At 39.6% G+C, this 24,660-nt stretch overlaps 2 protein-coding genes across 2 annotated transcripts; both read left to right on the top strand.

Moving 5' to 3' along the window:
• Positions 1–1,374: 1,374 nt before the first annotated feature.
• Positions 1,375–10,668, top strand: LOC139140926 (uncharacterized). Its single transcript, XM_070710417.1, has 8 exons — positions 1,375–1,514; positions 2,457–2,547; positions 3,019–3,058; positions 3,804–4,116; positions 4,784–4,854; positions 6,842–6,955; positions 7,457–7,561; positions 8,877–10,668. The coding sequence occupies exons 1-8, from the start codon at positions 1,504–1,506 to the stop codon at positions 9,749–9,751; spliced, it is 1,620 nt and encodes a 539-aa protein (XP_070566518.1). The 5' UTR covers positions 1,375–1,503; the 3' UTR covers positions 9,752–10,668.
• A 4,154-nt stretch (positions 10,669–14,822) lies between these two features.
• On the top strand, positions 14,823–24,359 carry LOC139140927 (uncharacterized). The gene is made up of 8 exons (XM_070710418.1): positions 14,823–14,981; positions 15,861–15,966; positions 16,971–17,010; positions 17,266–17,583; positions 19,491–19,555; positions 19,914–20,030; positions 20,614–20,855; positions 22,720–24,359. Exons 7-8 carry the CDS (start codon positions 20,654–20,656, stop codon positions 23,775–23,777), a joined length of 1,260 nt encoding a protein of 419 aa, XP_070566519.1. The 5' UTR covers positions 14,823–14,981; positions 15,861–15,966; positions 16,971–17,010; positions 17,266–17,583; positions 19,491–19,555; positions 19,914–20,030; positions 20,614–20,653; the 3' UTR covers positions 23,778–24,359.
• Positions 24,360–24,660: the final 301 nt, after the last annotated feature.

Below are 24,660 nucleotides of genomic sequence, written 5' to 3'. Positions count from 1 at the left end.
CATCCAGCATCAAGTATTTCAATGTGATAGCTGCAACTTCTTGCTACGTTCACAAAAACTTCCGAGAAAGGCCGCGGAGAATATCGGCCCTCGGACAAGGGGAAATTTCTCCTCGTCTGTGCACAGTCACCTGTGGTCTATTCCGCTCTGCGTCTGTATATGCGCCCCATAGACGTGTGTACATATGCCTGAGAAGAAGACCACAGGTGACTGTGGTCTGTGATATGCCTAAGCACCGTGACAGAGGATATAGACTGCGTTCTTTACATCCTTCAGCCCGTTATCGAATACCCTTTGTATGCTATGGATTGTTCCGTTAACTTTACAGCTGCAAAGTGTAATGTGGATGTGGACACCAACAAGAGTTCAACTTGAAGGTGGTGTTAGTTTATGAGGTAAACAAAATAAAACCCAAAACATCAACAAATTCGACAGGAAAACTACATAAGGTGGAATACGTTCTGGAACATGAATGATACAGAACCTATATTTTCTACGCTTGCGAGCCAATCTTATCTATTTATTTATTTTATTTATTTATTCATGTATTTATTTTACTGCTTTCTTTTTTGTTTGTTTGTTTGTTGCTTGTCTACTCAGAGAGCAAAGCACTGTGCACGTACCCACGATAGCAATCTTCAAACACATCAAACGTATATTATGAATTTATCGCGATATTGGAAGGTGCCGTTTATCCTTCCAGTTTAAAGGGAACACGTTGATGGGATCAAATGCCACGGTCATTGCCTTAACACGATGAAGGCCATTGTACAGAAAGAAGACCTGTTTCTGAAGAACACGCACAAAATACGCCAAACTGTATGCCTTAATATTTGATACTTATCAGGGACTTGATAAAAACTCAAATGATGCATTCCTGTGTTTATCATTTTAATATCGCAATTGCGATGATAAGTTTACTTCCACAGTTGAAACTAAAATAATGATTTTCGGTGTTCAAATACCGGACCTTATTATACTGAATACATTTATAAAATCCTGTATGTGGAGGTTCATTAAGTTTAGCAGTTATGTGACAATACTTAATCCGAAAGTGAAATTACCCCAACATGACAGTTTCTGGATCTGACGGTGCCTCAATAACAGAGATTAAGAGACTATTGCGGTATTTTGTGCAGAAAAAAACACAACCATATGGACGAGAAGATATACACATCATTCCATTCAATTTCCGATGGATTAAAACAGCAAATAATTTCGCAGAACAAAACATAATTGGAATATGCCTAAATCTCTGATTTCGTCTCGTTATGGGAGAGAAAATGTCTCATGGAAACACAAAAGAAAATGAAATTAGATAATTATTTTCCCATTGTGTCCTCACTATTTATATAGCGCGTAAGAAGCAAGGGGAGATATACGATCTTTGTTGAATAACTCCACAGGGTTCAACCGGTACAGAACAATCCCTCTTTCCGTTTTGTGCACACTGTGACGTGTTTTGAAGCTTTAAGGTATCTGGAGATTTTTCAAGGAACTAACATGGTTGTCCGGTAAGTATTGGCTAAAATAGGCGAATTGACATTGTGTCTGACCCATTGGCAATTGTTCTCTGTCCCTATACCGTCAAGCTCCGGCTGCATGGCTGTCTGTCTGTCTTTCTCCCCCCCCTCCAATAACCCTCCTGTTTCATCGCCATATCCCGTCACCAGCAAAGCTAGTCGTGAAAAAAGCTGTTGTAGTAGGCAATTACTTGCGGGTGGGCAATATTTCCCGTATCACAGCGCTGGGAACGGGCGAGTTAGCAGTTGCTCATCATCAGCGGACGAGGATAGTTCATACCACTTGTACGTGGGCAATCTGAAAACGCCCGATGGGCAGACAGGGTAGAGAGTGTGATTCTATTGTTTTCTGGGATTTGCATATGGGCAGGGGGAAAGCATGAGGCAAAGAGATGGCAATGGGAGCTTTTGTAGTGGGGAGGTGGTTTTCAATGAAAAAACGGAGAGCGGGGAGCTTGCCTGACTGGGAGTTTGGAGAGGGGGAATTTAGGGGCGCGCGGGCGGGAGGTGTTCAAGTCGTTGCAGGAGGGCAGTTACCACAGCTGTTATTTTCCCCTTCAAATTGTAATTTTGTTCAAAATATGTTAGAATAGTTCATTTACACGTAACAACTCCTGTGGTTACAATATTTCCATAATTGGCCATTTGGTACTGTCCGTCAGCGACTTCCATCCGGTACTTCTCTAATAAAGTCTGAAAACAACGACCGACGAGATTATATTAAGCTGCACTACTTTCTCTCTATTGCAGCAAGTTACTGTGCTTATAATTATTATAAGGTTCAAACGATATTCTTGAAAATTTAAGTCTTTTTTTAAAAAAATAAATGCATACATGACGCGTTGTCGAGACATGCATGTGCTCCATGGCTCATCCTTGGAAATTTCATTTTGAAATAGCGTTTACAGTCGCCGTTTTCTGTTTTCTCTGAAGGACCACAGGAACTCTGCTCCTAGCCTCGCTATGTTTATTCCTCTTTTCCGGTTTGAGTTTATTTTCAGAGTGTACTGGTGCAGGTGACTTGGTGAGTATCAGACCAACCACTGAAATATTCGTAAACGAAGGCAAAGCCTGCCTACTACATTGTACTTTGCTATTATGATGATACCGACATATTATAGGGTTCCTAGGATAGATAGACTTTAGATTTTTGTCGACGAGACTGGGTTTGTTCACCTGTGGATATAGATGTCTGCCGGGGCTGTTAGTTAGGTATTTATATTAATAATGTATACTAACCTACTACCTAACCTACAACCCCCGCACACACTGTGAGGGCAGGATAATTGGAACTTCAGGTCGTACCTGTGGTTTTTGTAAGTTTCGTGCCAACGAGGATAACTAAAGTTATGTGTATTCATTCAGCGGAGAAAGGTGATTGTTTTTGTTTATTGGCTTCTGAAGAGAGGGCCGAGATCAGTTGTGTAGTGTTATCAGTGTCAAGCTTTGCCTTGATTAATGAAATCTTCATTGCTTTTTAACATTTGTATTTCAGAGTGGGGTTCGCTATGGACGACATGTTCAGAAACGAAACGGTAAGCAGCGGTGCACCCACTTACTAATTGCGCAGAAAGAAAACAAGATTATTGTCATGGTTTGTTCAACAGTCCGCAATTTATCTCATATTTTGATTTAAAATCGTTGTATATTAATTGAGCTTGATTACAAAGCGTCACTTCAATTACACGTGACCGATGCACATTAAAACGAGAGGAAAATGAGCAACAACCATATAACGTGAAGTAGATAAATAACTTCTCATACTATGTAGACCAACGTATGTACAAAGGTAACGTGCAAAAGGGAATTAATGAGTTAAAAGCGCCCAACCCCGATTTCATAGTGAAAAATGAGTTCAACATTTTTTGCATGGCATTGTAACAAAATAAATCAAAATATGCATTAGTCTGTTGATTGTGCGAGAAAACTGTCACCATAGCGACTAATGTAGTAAATCCAAGGTTTGAACACTGTCGCATGTTTTCGAAAATTCCGCTCTACGCCTACGTGCCCCACACACGTGTGTATTCTTTTTAAGCGTATCAATCCACCGATATTAGCTCTGATAGACACATCCTTATGAACGTAAGGGCTTATCAATCGATAACCATTGTTTCTGTCTTTCAAAGAGCGATGGTCAAAAACCTATAAAACAACCTAATTCTATATAGGGGTGTAGTATAATGCCCTGAGATGCAAGTTATCCAAACAATCTGCATTGATAATCAGCGATATATATCTAAAATTATTTCTTTTCTTCCGTTTTTTAAAATGAAACAGCCGATGGAGTTCTGACAATGCCGTGTCGAGTTTACAGAATACACACGGAATTGAAGACATTCTACGAAGCCAAATCTATCTGCCAGGCTAATAACGGCCAAGATGCTCAAATGGCCAAGATCCCCAGCAGTACTGTCAATGAGGCCCTCTTCGCCTTGTTCGCAAGCTCCATGTCGGAGAATGCGTATTTCGGCGCTAGAGACAAATTGACCGAAGAAATCTGGCTGTACGAGGATGGCAGTGAAGTGTGTTTCCAGGACTGGGCGTTCTTCAGGCCCGTGACCGACCCAACGGCAAACTGCGCCACCTTCACGTAGGTAGAGATAAAATTGGAAAAGTTATTTTCAACAACGACAGATTCTTCGGGTCAAATTTACTATGCTGAAAATATATGAAGAGAGATACCAGCACGCACGCAAATTTATACCACGCCTCGAGATTTGAATCCCCGCAAAACCACATCGTGGCAAAACTAAATCGTTTATAAAGCAAAAATAATACAGTCATTGCAAATTTACATTCTATTCTAATTGAACGTCAATTCCACTGCTGTATTTTTGTTATTTGTTCGGTTTAATTGTTCTGTACATATAGTAGCACTCTTCCAGCGAGGCCAGAATGTCATCGGAAAACCGTTCATGCACTGTCTCCAAAAGAAATGTATTTCATAATGCGTTCTCGAATTCTACGATAGTTGTACAATTTGACGATCGACACAGCCAATGAGATCATCGACGCATCAAGCAGCAAAGTGTTAACCCATTATTCAAACTCACGGCTTCGAAAGAAGCAGAAATCTCGGCGAAATTCAGTTTCTACCTAGCTAACTGTATTGTGTTTTTACTATAAATGCAAACATTTCCCCATGGCGAGAACTAATCTGAAATATTCCGTGTTGATCAAACTGACAAGAAAAACAACTGAAGCGTTTTCAATTCGTCATTGACAAATGTGTTTCTATTTCATGTCTATGTACACAGTTTGAACGTAGGTGGTCACTGGCTTGATGACAGCTGCCTAACACCACGACCGTTCATCTGCCAATTTACAGGTAAGATCAATACACAGTTTTTAAAAAATACGTTTTTGTACTGAACTTTACCTTACTTACCTTAACATACCATGCCATACTATACCATACTATACCATACCATACCATACCATACCATACCATACCATACCCATACCATACCATACCATACCATATCATACCATACCATACCACACCAAACCTTACCATACCTTACCTTAACATACCATACCATACCATACTATACCATACTATACCATACCATACCATACCATACCCATACCATACCCATACCATACCATACCATAACATACCATACCATACCATACTGTACTGTACTGTACCACAGGAGAGGAGAAACGTAATGGGGAAATGGACTTGATTTATCATTGATTTTTGAGTTGATATTCCTAGGAAAACGTTTTACGTGCTACAACATTCCATGGAACAACTGTGTTACCACTCACAATCTCTTTTCTCTTTACTACAGATTTCGATTAAGTGTAACATTTTGGGACTTCCAAGATACATGTAGGAACAACGTCCTTTGGTGTAAATTTAACCTTGATAACATAAACATTGGATTATGGGGCCACTAAAATAATTAAAAAGCGCTATCAGTGTCTGTAGAAGTAGAAGGGGGTTGTACTTCACCCTGAGTTCTACTCATGTTAGAAAGAAGACCATTTACCAAACTTTTATCGGTGGAAAACATAGTCAACTCCTGTAAAATATTTTATTTTCAAATATTCAAATAAAACTAAAGTTTTCATGTTCTAACTATTTGTGATATGGGCTAGTAAATCAAACCAGCAGTGTTTACGGAGTGAGTGGTCAAATGCCTGAACGTTCACTTGTAAAGGATTATTAACAGACACCCACTGTGTTCTGGTGTTTGTGTTTTGTTACAGTCTCCGCCATGTCTCCCTAGCAAATTAATGCTACACCTTTGTAGACTAGTGCTCTTGTCCCGTGTTTTCCCTAAAAAATGACTAAACAAGTCGAAATTACAGTACGTCCGGGTTATCAACTCTTTTTGTCTGGATAAAGTCATGCACATGAGTCAACATATTGTCTGTGTTGTTTGCTGTTTCACAACTTTATTGATCAACATAAAATATGTCCGTGATATTGTTGGATTTTTATTCACTTTCAACGTTGCGTTATTTCTGTAGCTGGAACTAAAATGTCCTAGTGGAATGTACTGTATTGTCCACGGCTGAAAGTTTACTCCTAGAAGCGATGGTGTAATAAATAATCCCCTTCTAATTCCAAAGACACTGATAGCGTCCAGTTAAATACTTTAGTGGCACTTTAATCCAACGTTTATGCTATCGTTACTTTTATTGCCACAAATGTGATGTAAATCCTATATTCACAAGCAAGCAATAAAATATTATTATTATTATTATTATTATTATTATTATTATTATTATTATTATTAACGTGATGAAATGGACACCAAAGGACGTTGTTCCTATCTTCTCGAAATGTTACACTCAATCGAAATATGTATCTAACACTTACAGCGGCAGTTCTCAATCCCTGTAAGCTTATCGCATTAGTGGTTGACTGTTTCAGTAATTTTAATAATCATAATCCTTTGTTCTCATTTGAAAGTTATGCACAGTTAGTCGATAGAAATGCACATAGAAAAACTTGACAAAAAACCCTGTGCCGATGGGATAGGACCAGCGATCGGAATTAACGCCATGTTTGAGAGGGAGTTTAGTGTGCGTGGCTCTCTCTAATGGGTATGATTGGGATGATCGTAAGCGTTGTCAGTTCTGTGTAATCTCTTTGACCGAAACCACTATAAGAGTGATATTGGTAAGGGTAAAAGCCTTGAGTGCAAGACTTTGAACCAGAGGTTCTAGTAACACGAGCGGTGATCGGTATCAGCTCATACAGTATTCTTGACTGAATTAAATAGTATTAGATAGCGACTGAAAGAGCGAATATTGAAAAACGAAATCATCCGAATTTCTTTTTATCTTTGAATCCCTAGAGACTGACGATTGTGCACCTGAGCCTTGCTTAAATGGCGGGACATGTACCGATGAAATAATTGGGTACACATGCGCATGCCCATCTGGCTTCACCGGCCAAAACTGTGAAACAGGTACGCACAATAAACAACTGTTAGAAAACATTGTTTGAAAATGTGGTCTTCCTCGGCCTGGAACGAGGCTATAATATTTGCTATGTACATGTGCATATTCGTCTGAAATTTGAGAAACAACTAGGATTGCACCTTTGCCGAAGCACGTTTATTTAGTTTAGTTTGCTCTCACTTTGTAAGCGTTTTTTCAGTTTATGGGCAATCAATGGTGCAGATTATTCGCCAGGACTATGACGTGACGAGGCCTTCTGCAGCCTCGGAAAACCCAACAGCGCGTGTATTCGTTATCATGTTTGTCTCAGCAATAAATCAGGGCAACACTATCATATCCGATTCTAAGACCAGAGTTAGAGCATCCGTACACAACTTCACCTTTCAGTCATGATAATCGAGAACCAGGGTAAAATTATTTAAGTGTGTAGATGTATTAGTACAGCTGTACATGTGTTCAGCCAAGAAAAATATGTGTTAAAATAAAATATATTTACTCTTTCACCATAGGTGGCGCAAGTTGTCTGACAGAGGGCTGTCAGAATGGCGGTGAGTGTACAGAGAGTGGTATCTGTCAGTGCGACAGTCACTTCATCGGAGACGCTTGCGAGACTTGTAAGTTTCATCTGGGTCATCCTGGGGTCGATGGTTATTTGTGACATGAAAGGGACAAAGTCGCTCTTTTTTACCTTTTTGTGATAACTTGGCATACTTGAATAATAAAATCAGCCAGGTTACAAAACGACGATGGTCTATAACTGTAAGTGTCAAAAATTAGCCTTTACTGAATGCAAACCGTTGATTTAGTTTGTGACCGCTAGAAAAAGTGATTTTTTTTTTCCTTTTCCGACTTGCTTTCCTGTGACAAATATACATTGTCACAATGTAAGGCAAAGCTGCTATACCTATCTAAATGAATGGCACTGCCAAAACAGATATCATTACTAAGACTTGCATGAGATCCAAACTTTCTGTAATAGTGTATGTTCAGCCATGCGTGGTGAGAGTTGAGTACGGAACTTGATTTTTTAGTACGGACCGTAAATTTTTTCAGTGTACATGTTTAATTTTGTCTGGCTGCAAGCAGAGTTGAGGTTGTGCACAGTTGACCAGTTTTTCAGCATGTTTCAAGAAGTCAAACTACACAAACTACTTTTCGTATCAGATAAAATTCATGAAAAAAAGGCAAAAAAGAAGCGACTTTATCCCTGTATGGATGTCGAAGAGGGTTGGTAATTTCTGTTGCAAGGGGTAACGTCAAAATGGGCGACAACGAAAAAGTGAATATTGCATTAAATAGCATGCGTTTTTAAAAGTATGAAAACCTTGTAGTCACGAAACTTTTCTCTCTATGCAACTCAGGCAGAAACGGCTCAAGGTCAGACTTTGAAATTTAAAAAGCCAACCATTCTTTTTCTGGTCTAAAGACAGTGAATCGAAATTTTTTATTTCCCCCATGATATAACAAAGAAAATTGCATCAGTTTTAAATTTCACCTGTCAGTAAACTTGAACAAAGACTGAAGCAGTAACATTTGATATGTTTTTCCGTAATTTTGGTTTGTCTGTAAGATAAAATTTTTCTCTAACCCTTCCAAACCGATGGATATGACGATGCCCTATTTTTAATTTGTCGACACAGCCTATAAGTGTAGATTTAGTGTCTGATGTTATTGTCGACAGGAGAAATTTTAGTCCGCGTATAATTTCATTATTTATGTCGTACACAAAATTTTATGTCGTACACAGTGACTTATATTTACAAGACTGATACTTTTACATTTCAACATACATTTGGAACAATATTTTGCTTTTTGTCGCGAAAGAGAATACTCAAAGTTTGTCGAAGAAAGTAGCAGTATGAGCGATAGGTTGAAACTTTCAATTTCAGGTGCATAAACTGATTTTCCTTATCGTACGCACTCCAACAGGTGTCCCCAACAGTGCGGACGTATCGGGTAGTTTCTCCGCCATCAGCGCCGTTTATCCCTCCACGATGACGCTGGACACGAACACTGCCTTTACCTCGTTCAGTGTTGGAAGCGACACTTACTTGGTGACGTATCAGAAGAGCGGTATGGGTGACGGTGTTGCCGTACACCAATTCGTACCGGGGAGCCCTGTATCCTATACTTTCATTCAAAACTTAGCTGAGTCGGAAGTCAAACATGTCGAGGCATTCAAAATACTCGGTCGCCAATACCTGGCAATTGCACAGTACGATACCACAGATGTCAATCTTCATTCGTCTATATATCGCATGGTCGACGGCTCGACCACGTTTAGCAAAATTCAAACGATACAATCCCCACTTCTCAGAGAGAGCAATTTCCACTTTTTCGTGTCGTCACACGGCCACTTCTTAGTTCTTTCCGGCGGCGATGGAAATTCAGTTTTGTATGATTGGGAAGAACAGACAGATTCATTCGCCCAGTTTCAATATTTCTCAGGCGTGCTTGCCCAGCAGTTGGCGTCGTTCACTGAGAACTCTGACACGTACTTAGTTTTCGCAACGACTTCTGGAAATCCAAAAGTATTCGTTCAAACGTCCGGTGCCTCGCAATTCACAGAGGTAGCGAACAGCAACGTCGAGGACATAAACGTTAATGCAATTACTACTTTCCTCTTCAACTGTGAGAACTACTTGGTCACCAATTGGCCGACTTTCTCTCCGCCCACTGTCTATGAATGGGACAGCATTAGCCAGTCTTTCAACGCAGCGACATTCGTCGCTGGTACGTCGAGTATCTTTTTTGCTGGGGATGTGATCAAATCTTTCGAAATGATTCTTATCCGTTCGCGATGATGTCCGCTTTCGACCCATCGGCAAACGAGCGCGCTCTCATGCTAATAAAGCCACAGTTCAACTCTCCAAACGACTTAGAAATTCACCACCGAGTGCCAAATACAAGCGGTGAACAGCCGCAGGGCTTTCATGTATTTGACAGTGACGGCAAAACCTATCTTGTTTTCGTAACCGATACCAGCGCATTCACCCTGGAATGGCAAGCTACTATCTGAATAAAATGAATACCCAAGTCATTTAACAAACCAAAAAAATTCTGAATCCTTTTCTGTACAGATTTCTCGCCTATCTGTTAACCGTTCTGCTCAACTCGACAAACACCTTCGTTTCATTGGGGTGTTATCCGCATTTGCAAATACATGTACTCGGTCAGATTAATAAGTTGGAAAGAAGTGAGAAACGACCTTATAGGTATCTAACTCAGACAACCTTTGCGATGGTTGTTCAAGAAACGACCAGTTTTAATCATACTTGACAATATGTGTATATGCCTGCACCAAAAGATATTAAATATTGCCAATTTTACAGTCTATATATATATATATATATATATATATATATATATATATATATATATATATATATATAATTTATATATATATGCATGCTTGCCAGGGTGATGCGTTTTACATCAATTAATAGTTAACATTTCAATAAACCGCATTCAGGCATAAGTTTGAAGAACTATACTTGCACAGTTGTCGGATGTTGTTCGCAGAGTATGTTTCATCGTAAATAGTCTTCTCACATGTCCTGTCTTTTTTCACCTCTCGAGTATTGGACAAATGCAAGTCTATAGTCTTCTCCATATTATTCGTTTGATAATGTTTTCTCGGCCACAAGGTAGCCTCCGCTGAGAATCATTGTATCCAAGCTCCGCAATATGTTGCTGTTATGAATAAAATCATTTCACAAGCACCTGTGACTGTTATGACGTGTTTTATCAATCTTTATTCAGAAACTTTTGTGGCTCTTATAGGTTAACGCGCAGCGATCGATGGCAATCTAGTCACGTTTTTTTACCGCCGAAGATCGAGATAATTGTATTGAAATGTTGGAAATCAGATAAGTGTAGTCATATAGAGGAATTTCTGTCAGATTCTGTGATCTAGCCATCTGCGTAGAGAAGAAAAGATACCTAGACTTGCACGTATCCAAACGAAACATCATGGAAAGTTAATACTTCATGGTTGGACTTTCATCTCGTTGGTCAACCATGCCAAGACATGGACACGCTTTGGGAGTCACATAGTAATCAAATTCCATCTTCGCTTGCCAAGGTCTCTTGTCCGGGCAGGTAGTTAGTGGGAAGTAACGGACCTCATGCGAGCGGACGATGATCAAATACATGTACAGACATAAGCTTATTGCCCGTAGTTTGGGCAAACACGTAGGCATGTCTTCGACGCCGGGACCTGCTATTTAAGATACTGCTATGTTTCCCCCATTCCTCAGTACCCTATAACAGGCAAATTGAAGGTGCATTTTTTGGAGTCACCATGTCGTTGTTTGCTCTGCCAACTATATGGATAAAATTCAGTAGTGCTTCAAGGATTATATCTCTCCAATGTCACGAGCCGTTTCACAAAAAGGGAAATATGCGTTAACTACGGAGGGATAAAACACCGCAGGGTCATTCCCTGTGTTTCTGGTGATTGGGAATTATTATACGACACCTGCACTTACCACTCATATTTTACCACAGCTCTGTTATGTTGGTTCAGCGAATCCTTCGAAGTCTTTAATACCAATGAGAGTCAACACTGTTTGCATTCTACAACACCAAGTACATACCTTAATATTTCTCTGCCTGCGGGATAGAAATGTTGAAGAAATATGAAAAAAAAATTGTTGGGAAGATGCTCCATCGGGAACGTGTTGTAATTACTCCGGTCTGCATTCAAACTGGGTTTCCCATAGATTAGTCGGCTGTGGTAGGGTATAGTCCTTGTGTTAAGCAGCGCAGAGATTCTGGAGGTGGGGAACGGTGGAATCGCACTGTGTTAAGGATGAATGGTTATTGTTAGAAACCGTGAAAAAAATTGTTTTCCGTTTTTGAGAAAAAAAACTTGTTTCAAAGGAGAGTAATAATATGTGAATTGCTCATTTCATCGAATCATCCTTCATTGCATGTGCTTGTTATTTACGCTCCAAAATGTACGTATAGAAACAAAACAAGCGATTAGCAAAATCCTTTTTCCATTAATTGGTCGACACAGATTAAAAACGGTCAAATATTTTTTGATTTGCAAAAATGTTTGCAAAACTGGTGACGTCACACCTGGGTCTAAATAGCCATCTGTCCACGATAGTTGTTTGCAGTTTCTGATGGAATCGCTGATTAACACAAGACATGAAAAAAAAATATTATTCTCCAAACGTGCGTTCAGAATTAATACTAATCTATCGCCAATATGGTTGAATCGGTTGCCGTTGGTTACAATATCGTGCGACCTGATTATCTACACAATGATTTGGAGTTTTTACCGGCATCATAATTGACGTTTATAGTCGAGAATACTTGATTTCGTATGCGGTGACGTGGACGACCGCTTATGGGTGCTTCGGTGCTCTCGCAGGATACTCACGCATGACGTCATCGATCCATTTTGGGCCTTGCCCAATATTGGACTGGTAATGCTCAGCGGTTGTTTCACACCGCCGATACTACCCTCAATGGCTTCCTTGGAAGAGGGGAGAGCATTTCACACGGAGGGGGGACTTCAAAACTATGAATCTTCGGGACACTTGAGGGAAATACAACACAACATGTCTGACTGGCCAGACGTGTACATGCAAACGGAGTAAAACTGCCAGTCGTGCATCTGTTGCAATATATTATATCTTTTTTTAACAATGAATATTTTTTTTTCTGATCTAATGGAGCCGTCATTATTTACTGCCTGGGGTCGGAGGAATCGGAGAGAGTCACTCAAAAAATTGAAAGCTACTTCTAGGGGGTTGCTCAAAATGTGGAGAGAACGAAGGGAGGTTACTAAATTTTTGGCTGCGAAATGAATTGAAACACCTCTCAGATTGCACAATTGCACACATCAATATCTCAAAATTTTCTATGCAAGGGTGAACGCCTCCCGTGCTCTTTTCCCTTTGGATGTTCTAACAGTTTTACTTAGTCAAAACACAAATTGAAAACACCTCTCAGATTGTACCAGACTGCACCATTGCACAAAATATTCTACGCAAGAGAGGGACCCCCGGTCTGACACTTTCCCCCACAGCCTATCGCGTGTACCTCCCCCCCCCTCGTGTACTTTCGAATTCTGCCCAGTCAGATATCCTGGTGAAAACTCTGCCATGATACCCATCCAAATTAAAAAATACTATATGGCGTGAGCTTTTATCTGTACATTTTGTTGTGACTTTGAATATCATTTTGTTTAATAGTTTCACCTTTTCTAACTATTTTGTGAGATAACCGATGATAATCTAGCAGGGTAGGCCTACACCAGAATTTGAAACGTCTTTGCCATTGCTGTATTTTTGTAAACTTTACAAATTATTGAATTGGTATTTAACTTTTCTAACGGGGGGCGGTGTTTCAGTCAAAATATGTTTTAGAGAGGGGAATACTCTAATTAATTATGGTTCGCAGGGGGTTACACGAAATTTCGGGGTTTCCGAGAAATTCCTCCTACCCCCAGGCCGTAAATAATAACGCTCCCAAATGCCTGGCTTACAACTTTTCCGTACTTCTTATCAGACGTCATTATTACTACTTTGCCGAGAGTTTTACATCGTAGACCGTTACTTACGGGGCTTAATGAAGAGAGAGAGAGAGAGAGAGAGAGAGAGGAGAGAGAGAAGAGAGAGAGAGAGAGAGAGAGAGAGAGAGAAGAGAGAGAGAGAGAGAGAGAGGAGAGAGAGAGAGAGAGAGACAGACAGACAGACAGACAGACAGACAGACAGACAGACAGACAGAAACAGACAGCCAGTCAGTCAGTCAGTCAGTCAGTCAGTCAAATAGAGAAAGGTCGCGGTGACAGTGCTCGCCAAGGGACAGAGTTAAATTTTCTCACTATTCTTCTCATTCTTTAGGGTCAAATTTTGACATGGCAAGTTTCCCTCCTATTGCAAATATCCGAATCTGGAGACCACATAGAAATTCTAGACTTTGGTATAGTTGCCATTACACTTAGCTTTCACGGCCCTAGCCAAACATAAACACTCGTTAAGCCCGGTTACATTGCATTACTCATACCAAGAACTTTTCATATAAAAAAAGACACTCTTAGAGAAGAAAATATATCACGATCCTTTCTTTTAGCACTTCCTGAGTTATGAGGTAATTCAATACATCATTTTAACAATTTTTATCGCAAACAACTCAACTATGCTAATTTTGCAATAAATTTTTTGTTGTTAGTTCTCGACATAAAAGAGAGAAAATTATTAAAGAAATGATTTATTGCTATGCATTGGAACTCGGTCAAAGTGTGTCTCCAAGGGCAACGCGAGTGCCATTTTAAATACTCTATGCGATGTCATATCTGTGGACCTAATGGTTATTAATGACCTGAACATGTCATCTATATGAAATGTAAATGCCCTTGTTGATAAGAAAAATATGCGAAATTCGCGTGATAGGGAGCAGAGGACATATGTCTTTGCGTGTAATCAATTTGACGCTACAATGCCTCGACAATATTGATGGCATTTAGGGGCGATTTACACTGGCTTTGTTTGGTTTCGCTGGATCGAAAAATTAATTTCGAATTTTCGGAAGATAAATTTTCACCATGAATAAATTACAAGCATTTCTTCATTGAATAGTGTGCTCAGCATTCCAGGGTGGTATCACAATTCGTTAAAATAAAGTGGGCTAAACCGTACGGTTACATAAACATCGTGAAAACGACAATCAATCCAGTTCCCCTTGGCCCTCTATCTTCATTTGTGAGTCTTTCTCATGCAAATTTATATCCTAAGAACCATTCAGGCAAAGTGGACCCTTGGGGTTGTCCATTGTCAGCCGAGAGAACGACTGGCCAATAGGGTTGAGTTTGTGGCACGCATTATTCAAACCAAAAACCTACAAGTATAGATCACAGGGTCTCTTCTCAGAAAAAAGCAAAATGCACGATAAAAGGCCAATGCGGCCACGTTAATTTTTAGTTTGGTCTGGGGCAAGGTTACCGAGTGCAGACCCAACGCCACTGTTTACCAAACCTTTATACTTTGGTGATGAAAGCTGGGTTTTTGACATGAAGAGGTGAGTTGAACCTGAGTCCGTGTCAAGACGCGCCTTGACATGCAAATACGAACAAGCTGTCATATGAACATACAGCTCTATTAGCTATTACCTTCCGATCTGTTTTCCTGCAATGTATTTCTCTCTGTTAAACACAACTTTATGTTGTACTCTTAAAATTATGTCAAAATGCCAAGTGTCCGAACATAAACAGTATTTGTTTGTGCGATGTTATTGATAATAATTAAATTCTAGTCCGGACTTAGTCTACAATTCATTTATAACGATGGAAATGCACATTGTGTACGGTTGAGTTCGATTTCAATACTTATACTGCTTATGTCAAAATACTTTCGGGTGGAGATAACGAAAATGCATTGGTTGTGCAGAACAAAACGAATGAAAACGTTGAGAGGTTTACAACTTATGTGCCTTTAAATGGAAGCGTCAATCTTCAAACCGTCCAAACCTTCGTGTACATCTACCTATACAACACTCCCACATTGTCGTTACCTTTTTGAAGTTTTCACACACACTGCAGTGAACATAGATTCACAACTGTAGGCTAGTTTTATCCGATTGACCGCATCGCTCTAACTTTACGATATCGATATAGCATCTGCTGTTTTATCTGAAGTCTGGCACTCTTTCGTTTAACTTCTCTCTTGTACGGTGAATTAGATCGTAGCGAAGGTGGACCATTGCAAGACAATGTTGAAGTTATATTGTCGCTTTACTTCTGTGAAGGACTACAGTACGGTGATATACTTGAAGTAGCCTGCTGAATAGTTCGACATCAGAGCATAAGTTTCGCGGCCCTCTAACATTTAAAGTTTCTTTTTGATGTACGCAAATGTATATTCAACTTGTTTACATTTATTTAACATTGAATTTCCCTAGACGTAACACGTGGAAGATGGCAGCTTCCAAAGATCATATACTTCTTCTCCTGTTAGTCTGTGACATCGCGACTCTGGAAGTAAGCGCATCGTCTAACAATAGTGTGGTAAGTAAAACAAAGGAATACCCGGATATTGCTGTTGTGTGTTTGGGCACAGAGATCGATCTAAATGACTCGATAGAGTGATGGTTACCCAGTTAGCCACAGCTCTACCTCATCACCACCAATATTGCAGCAAACAAACTTTAGTGGTTCTAGCAGGCATAATTATTTTTTTTCGTAAAGCAATTACAAATCCGTAGTTGAATCTCAAACTCCCTTCCAATCGAAATGAAAACAACTGCAGCTCAAATACAAATCTTGAAAAAAGTCAATTGGATGAAAGGATGTGCTAACGCCCGAAAGGAAGTAAGTTATTTAAATGGTAAGATTCATGAACGAAAGAAACACTTTTGCCAAATAGTGTCAGGGATTTCAACTGAACCGTCCCTGCCAGTACTTGTTACTGTCATCTCTGTGACGTTGTTGATATAATAGTGTTCACATTCAGTGTACCCACCTAGATTTACGCAAAAACTGTCGTATGGCAAACGTTACCAACATTACAAGTGCATGATCTGTCAACGACGATTTGAATAAACAAAGCAACAACAAACAATGTTTTTGCGATTTCGGCCATTTGGTGTTTTACTTTGTGTGACCAAGTGCTATCAATATTATAAATTAACAATAGTTATATTTGCATATATATATATATATATATATATATATATATATATATATATATATATATATATATATATATATATATATATATATATATACACTTAAAATGTCAGATTCATATAAAACATATTGCAAAGAACGACATACCGTACAACCCAACTGCATATGTTGCCATAATCTAGTTTCGTTAGATAAAGTTTTCGTCAAGCTGTCAAGAATATTTCTATTGATGGTCATGAACATATCGTATCGACAAATACGCGTATTTGCGATTGTTAATACAGAATAAAAGGCTTTGGATCCTACTTATCAGGGACGTGCCTATTTTACCCATAATGCACAATGATGACAAGGCGTATCATCGTTCTCATTTTTACCTCCAGATGAAAACTTTGCCGGGCTCCGAAAGTCGTAACTCACGAGGTAAGCTGAGTCCCCTGAATTCCAACGTAATTTCAAAGTTATGCTAATGTATCACGGATACAAATATATCCTGGAAATCCATTGCAACCTAACCTCACCATTTTGTCAAACACTCATAATTCTTACAAAAGAAAAAATAAGAACAGAGTCATCTGATACAAGTTCATATTTAATTCTGTTGTCATTGAAAATATTTGAGTATTCTTATTTCTGAATGTCTAATGTTTCGTGTTCTTTGTTCGATTAACACACTAGATTCACCAAATCTAACTGAAAATAGTAGAATTGCGGGCGTTTTACGCACCGGATGTAAGTATTATAAACTACACACTGAACACTTGCCCTGGGAGGAGGCTAAAAATACCTGTGAAGCAGATGGTTCTTTGGCGCGCGTGAAAGTAGGCGGACAAATGAATTTCTAGCCAACCAAATCGCCTCTTACAACGTTGACGGCGTGTGGTTTGGAGTACACAGGAGAGATCTTGACTGGAGATGCGACGACCAATCAATTGTCTGCTATCAGAACTGGCAAGGCGGCACACAACAAGCGGTCGAAAACTGTGCCACATTACAGTACGTATTATGTATGGGTAAACAATCATATCATAGCTTATAGTTTCCCATAATATCATAAATGTGCGCACCTCGAAATCAAAGGTTCAAGCTTGTGCTGAAACTTTCTGTCGGAGAACTTTAAGCCATTCTCTTTCGAAATCAAGAACAAAATCAGCGATCGCCTGGCAAGATGTTGTACCGGAGCAACAAATTACTAGATTTTTGCAACACTTGAAATTCAAAATGGGCGCCGTTCCGATGTTAAATTTACAGGGGAAAAAATCAAATATTCAATCCACACAAATAAGCCGGTGAAAATTTTCTTTACTCTATGAGCTGAAAAAGTGGTAGACCAAAAGTATTGTCAATATTTGATAGTCAGAATGTTTGTCCCCGAGGCACATTCTACCTTAATTCAAGTAGTGACAACATCAACGTTTTCAAAATTATTCATTTACGCTATCTCGAGCGTATGGTAGTGAGTGACCAGGCACAGGAACTAGGAATAATTAGTCTTAAGGTAGTATGCACCTCGAAAGTGAAAGACTTAAACTTTTTCTCTAACTTTCCTCAAAGGAATCTTTCGATCATTCTTTTCAAAATCAAGAATAAAAGTAGGGGGTCACCGTGCAAATTTTGAAATTTTGAAACAAATTACCCAAGATTTATCAATATTAGAAATTCAAAATGGCTGCCATCCCTGTGTTAACTCTATGGAGAAAAATAAAAATTTTCGAATTTCGAAAAACTAAGCCGGTGAAAAGTTTTCTTTCACCAAGAGCTTTAAAAATAAAAATGAACAAATAAAAATAAAAATGAATAAAAATGAAAGTAAAATGAACCCCCACATGTAGTACCTCAGAAGAGAATTGTGAAAGTTTGTGAGTTTGAATGTCTGTCCCCGAGGTGCGTTCTACCTTAAAGAAATATAACATTAATATCAAAAAATCACTGAACGTGAACGAATTGTACATGACATCGTAGTCAACGGCGCACTTGACATCGTAGTCAACGGCGCGACTTACATGTATATACTTGTACTGTTAGGACACGCCGGAGGGGTCACAGACTACGATATCAAATATAATTCGAAATGAAATTCCCGATTGGCTTGGACCCCGTTTGTACTTGTTCTAAGGTAGTTCGCGCCTCGAAATGAAAGACTGAAACCTTTGCTTAAACTTTCCTCATGCAACTTTTAAACCATTCTCTTCCAAAATCAAACATAAAAAATCTGGGTCTGTCATCGTGCAAATTTTAGTACTGGAGAAACAAATTACCAAATATTTACCGAAATCTGAAATTCAAAATGGCCACCATCCCTGTGTTATCTCTATTGGGAAAAACGATTCCTGATTTTCAAATAACTGAACAGGTGAAAATGTTATTTACTCCATATAAGCTTCAAAATGAGACCCCACTGGTGGTTGACCAACAGAACATTGTAAACGTTTGAGAGCCCAAATATCTGTCCCCGGGGACAGTGTGCCGTGACGTTAAGGCGGTCCACTTATCTTTGATATTAATTGGGTTCTTCTCTCGCAAGTTCTTCCTTACTCCCTCTCCTTCCCCTACAAACAGAAAACTTCCACATATCAACATTTCTTTTGCTTGTTTACTTTTGTGTTGTTGCCATGCTGTGAATATTTTATTGTTGCTGCCTGTGAGGGCGTCATGTACTCTTGAATTTAGCATCGCTAGGTTTTTTCATATTTGTCATCCGTTGTAAAATTGATAGCGTGGCAAATTTGTTAATTCAGTGGTGGAAATGATTGCGAGAAACGCGCTTTTTAGGTTTATCAATGCATGGAGAAAGTGTTCTGGTGACTTTTTGAGATGAATTGTGTGTTTTTGTTACGGAACTTACGATGTCTATTTCTAAACTCTCGTGTCCTAAGTCGTTGCGAACATTCTTATCTATCCAGGAACGATGGTTTCTGGACCGAATCAAACTGCTCTGAGATTAAACCGTTCATTTGCGAGTTTAAAGGTAAGAAAGCGTTTCAAGTTTTTGTCCGTTCTCCATACACGACATAAAACAACAACAGGCGGTGCAGAACCATGGGTCCCCTACCGGAACTTTAATCAAGTTCTATATATACATGCAGTTCAATAGTTTTGTTAAAGTAAAATCTCATAATTATATCAGCGATAAAATTACAAATGAGTGACTGTTTTGATTTTACAAGTACAGAAACACATTGCTATCATCGTTCCCAACACCCTTTCACCATCAAATTCATGAAAGACTATACACAAACGTTTGCCATCTTTGAGAGACTGTGTCATCCAACTAAGACTGGTTTTAATGAAATGCGTACATTTTGACGTTCTACCCCATGTCTCAGTGGACGACGCATGTGATTTCAGTCCTTGTAAAAATGGCGGCACTTGTACTGCTAACGGGCTGGATGAGTACTCCTGCAATTGTCCGAGTGACTTTGAAGGCGTCAACTGCGAAACCGGTGAGTCTGTAGCCACATTGTTTCACTACACGCTCGGTGTAGTCTGCACAGAATATTTGCTGCGGGTCAGAATTTCCCCCAAAAATATTTTAAACTCCTTATTATTCAATCAAAATCATATGTGCAGCATCATATTGTCGACAACACATTTGAGTCTGTGGTGTTCCACGGTGTGAGTGCAGTTATACATCAAATTGAATTAGGGCTATCGTCATGTGCACGATCAGAAAACACAAATTTCTAGGCAGCCTTTGTAACTCTAAGAGGTGTGAAACATTTACACCATCAGAGAAATACACGGATATTTTGTTAGGCTCGAAAACGTGCGAAGATCAGGATAAATCGATGCTATCATGATTCTGTCCAAGGGCGGCTTTTGCGCCACTGTCTTGAAGACGTCTCCAGAAAACTGGGCCTTTTTAATGTTACTAAATATCGCTTGCATGGACAGAAGACGTACACTCGCAAACTGAATGAAAATTTTAGCGTATCAAGCTAAGAAGTTGATTATCGTCTACTCTTTTTTTGGTCTGATCATCGTTCGATTTCGTACTAGTATTTTCTTCATTTTTGTTCACATCAGAAAAACCTCTCCCGGTCGACCATGCGACGACAACCCCTGCATGAATAGTGGGACGTGCCTCAATACCAGAAATGATGGTTACACTTGCAACTGCGCCGCTGGTTACGAGGGGGAACACTGTGAGACCGATATTGATGAGTGCAGTTCCTCCCCATGTCAAAATGGAGGAACTTGCGTCGATGGTATCGCCTCATACAGCTGCCAGTGCGGTCCGGACTTCATCGGCACAAACTGTGAAACTTGTAAGTTTTCAACTGAACTTCACATTTTATGAATGGTTGGCACGGTCTGCAAGCGAAATACGAAACCAATGGAGAGGTAGATTAGTAGTTTTATGTACATAGAGGTGATAAGGTATTAGAGGTGGTAAGGGATGAATGGCAAAAGGGTTAGGGACGCACGGAAAAAAGTTGTTATAAAACCAAAGAGGGAAGCAGAACTGAGAGAGAGAGAGAGAGAGAGAGAGAGAGAGAGAGAGAGAGAGAGAGAGAGAGAGAGAGAGAGAGAGAGAGAGAGAGAGAGAGAGAGAGAGAGAGAGAGAGAGAGACAGACAGACACAGATACAGATACAGACACAGACACAGAGAGACAGAGAGAGACAGAGAGTTATCTGAAGTTATATGAGACAAAGATACCAAGATCGGTAACGGAGAAAACTACAGACTAAGGGACTGGACACAATTACAGGGGGGGTGGCCGGTGTTTTTTGGGGTGGGTCGCCATTTTTCGCGCAAGCATTTTTGAAGGGTCATAAAATTTTGTGCAAGCCTATGGGGGAGGGTCACCTTTTTCATGCATCAAAGCTGAAATTGCATGTGCACGTTATGGAATACTGAAAAAAGAAAAAATACCTCCTGGCACTTTCATTTTCTGCCATTACCATTTTCTGTGCACCCTTCGGGCGCAAATTTCAGGTATAATAAACAATTTATTGATGATCCAAGTAGCCACATTGATTTAAGTTGTCATGATTTCTACTTATTCAACTTCTCTATTGTGCATAACTGTCCCCTATAATGACTCTTTCAATAACAATGTGGGAGATCACTTATTTGACATCATTCTCCCATTGACAATACATTGGGTATAGGTTGGTGTCAAACGTTCATGTCGCTGTATGTACATTTTTTATTTTTTGAGAACATTGACAGAATACAAACTATTCAGAATAGTGCATAGTGTCATCAATAACAACTGGAAGCTTCAGGTCGAACAACTTTTGAATAACAATTTAGGATCAGATAACCTATGAGTTATTTGTAGTTTCCTCATAGCCTACAATGTATAGTGAGTGAATCAACATTTTGGTGAAATTCCAAAATCAAATTTCTTGCACAACCATGGACTTGAAACCACTCTAGTCTAATCATGAATATTAATACTAATAATTAGGTGTACATAAATGCACAGGTTTACCAAGTTTTGTATTGGAAAAAAATTATTCATAGTTTCATCATAGACTGCCATGTATAGTTATATCAGCCACATTTTGCCTTCCTTTCGGTAGGGCGACTTAAAAAGTATAGCAAGTCAGAAGGGGGTCTTTAACACATCGCAGGTTTTTTGGGGGGTATTGAGTAACAGGGGAGGGTCACTTATTTTCATGCACGGATAAGGGGGAGGGTCACTAATTTTTGTGCATGAACTTTTGAAGGGTCACTATTTTTACGCAGCGGTTTTCGAAAAACACCGGCCCACCCCCCCCTGTAATTTATGTCCAGTACAGACTAAGCTTAAGTATAAGCAGCATTTGACTTTATGTCGCACAGCAAATGTATGATCGTTAATCTATAGAAGATATGATGTTGATACGTTTTATAGATATTTACCACGAACATTACTGAAAACCACAATCACTTCGTCAAAGACTGAGCGCTTTCTAAATAAACAACAACTGGAAACTCAAGGTTTTTTAGTAGTGTATACTCTGCCGACAGAAATACCCCTTGGAGGAAATACAGTCAGTCGTTCTAATAATTAAAATTAGAATTTACAAGCAAGGAATAAATGAATATTTAGACGATGAGATTCATATAGCGCGATATGTAGATTTTTCGCGTCGAAAGTTTACAATTTAAAGCTAAATGTTTTACCTTTCTTTTAAAGGTGTCCCAGAGACAGATGAAGTGACAGGCCAATTCTCTTCCAACCCGATTGCGACAACGAGTGTGCCGGGTGTGGTTGACAGTATCATCTCCTTCACAGCTAACGGCGACCGATACATAGTGGCATGTTGTTATAGCAACGGTTGCTATTGTTACCAATTTGATGACGCTGTGGGACTTACGGCACTCGACACGGGTACTCTATTTGACGGCAACTCCCTGGCGAATGGTCACCATGCGGAGGCGTTCAATATCGGTGAACAGTTGTTCCTTGCCGTTGCAATCAACAGGGATCCTGACACTCAAAGTTTTATCGCCATGTCACATATTTTTGCTTGGTCCGAATCCAAATTTGTCCTGTTGCAGAGCCTGCCGTGCTCTGGGGCAAATCACTTTCACTTTTTCAGCACAAACCACGGCAACTTTCTTGCTCTCAGTAACAAGCAAAGCGACGATTCAGTGTTAGTAGACAGCGCCGTCTACAGGTGGGACGAACAACAAGGTGTGTTCGTCATTTTCCAAATCATCGCCACCAACAGGGCAAACGAAGCCATCTCATTTCGAGATGGTGATACCACCTTCTTGGCATTTGCAGAGAATACAAACCAACCGACTCTGTACGTCCTGTCTGACAACGGGTCCTCGTTTTCGATTCATGGGACCAACCCACCTTTCTCGTCGAACTGCCGCGGCTTTTCCAAATTCTTTTTCCGGTGCGAATGGTACATCGTAGCATCCTCGGACTCTGCGGCCGTGTATGTCTGGCGAGCGGATGAGTTTAGCTCGATCGGAACTGGCGGGCAAACGTTATTCACCAACGGTGGGAGATCCTGTACGTTCGAAGTGCATGGATACCCCTTTATACAGACTACCAGTACCATCGTGAACGGCCTTTACCGACCACAGGTATCGAACTCTGTTGTCGAAGTGACATTAGTGAGCTATGATACCAATAACAAATCCAGAACCTGCCATGTGTTCGTCCATAATGGAAATACCTATTCAGTTCTGGCGCCGGCTGATGCAGCGTCCCTAACAGTACATCAGTGGCAGGAATGAGCGATTATCACACGCTACACTTCTTCCCTAATAAAATACGAAGACGAAGTTCACCTATATTCCCATTTTTATAACATTACACTCATTTTCCTGTGTATTTATTTGAATATCTACCAAACGAAATAGCATGGATTATTCTCAAATTGTTCATAGCTACATAACGATGACGGGTTTCCCCCGAGATTATATATAGGTCTCTCCCATACAGCGATCTGTACAATGTCATGTAGTACACAAAGATAACAAAGTTTTTGAAGCGTTAATGTTCAAATGGTGAATTAGTTTTGTTCAGATGTTTAGATATTTAACAGCTCAACGTGAAAAACCAACCCTGTTGCTAATTGGTTATAGTTGATTAATCAAGACTTTAAAATGTCTGCTTTGGTTCTGGACGTGACATCAAATAAACTAGAATTGGAGAATTTATCTCGACTGACTCAAAATTGTGTAACCTTGTAACAACCTTCGTATCTTCAATATTTTACAGTATGTTTGTGTGTGCTTTACTTCTATGTAATTTAAAATTATCACTTTTGACGTATATAAATTTTGAATTTTACATGCTTCAATAAACTTGAATGGAAAAAAAAACATATAGCTTTTCCCTCATATTTGTCTCTCAATTTCCCTCGCCAAACCTAGCACTAAATGATGAGATGAAGACGTATGAGGACGCTTCCTGGTCGATTGTAGCTAGCTCCCAACCGCAACGTATCGCCGTGAAATGTGACCGAAATCATTGGGATATAAGAACGACTTAGTACACTACGCAACGGTACACAATAGTGATGAACCACTGATAATATCGAACTGGACATACAGACTGATACGATGCAGATATCCTGGGAAGAGAATGTTTATTATTTTCATTTTATTTATTTAT

This window comes from Ptychodera flava, chromosome 9 (genome assembly GCF_041260155.1).
Source record: "Ptychodera flava strain L36383 chromosome 9, AS_Pfla_20210202, whole genome shotgun sequence".
In the NCBI taxonomy this organism is placed as follows: Eukaryota; Metazoa; Hemichordata; class Enteropneusta; family Ptychoderidae; genus Ptychodera; species Ptychodera flava.
The sequence above is the reverse complement of the archived record's forward strand: the minus strand, read 5'-3'. Positions and strand labels throughout refer to the sequence as shown.

Excerpts from the sequence above, each read along its gene's own strand:
- LOC139140926 (XM_070710417.1), top strand. Across the intron at positions 4,117-4,783 it reads GCAAACTGCGCCACCTTCAC|TTTGAACGTAGGTGGTCACT; the intron begins GTAGGTAGAGAT and ends CTATGTACACAG. Across the intron at positions 7,562-8,876 it reads CGGAGACGCTTGCGAGACTT|GTGTCCCCAACAGTGCGGAC; the intron begins GTAAGTTTCATC and ends GCACTCCAACAG.
- LOC139140927 (XM_070710418.1), top strand. The coding sequence starts at position 20,654 with ATGAATAGTGGGACGTGCCTCAATACCAGAAATGATGGTTACACTTGC. Across the intron at positions 20,856-22,719 it reads CGGCACAAACTGTGAAACTT|GTGTCCCAGAGACAGATGAA; the intron begins GTAAGTTTTCAA and ends TTTCTTTTAAAG.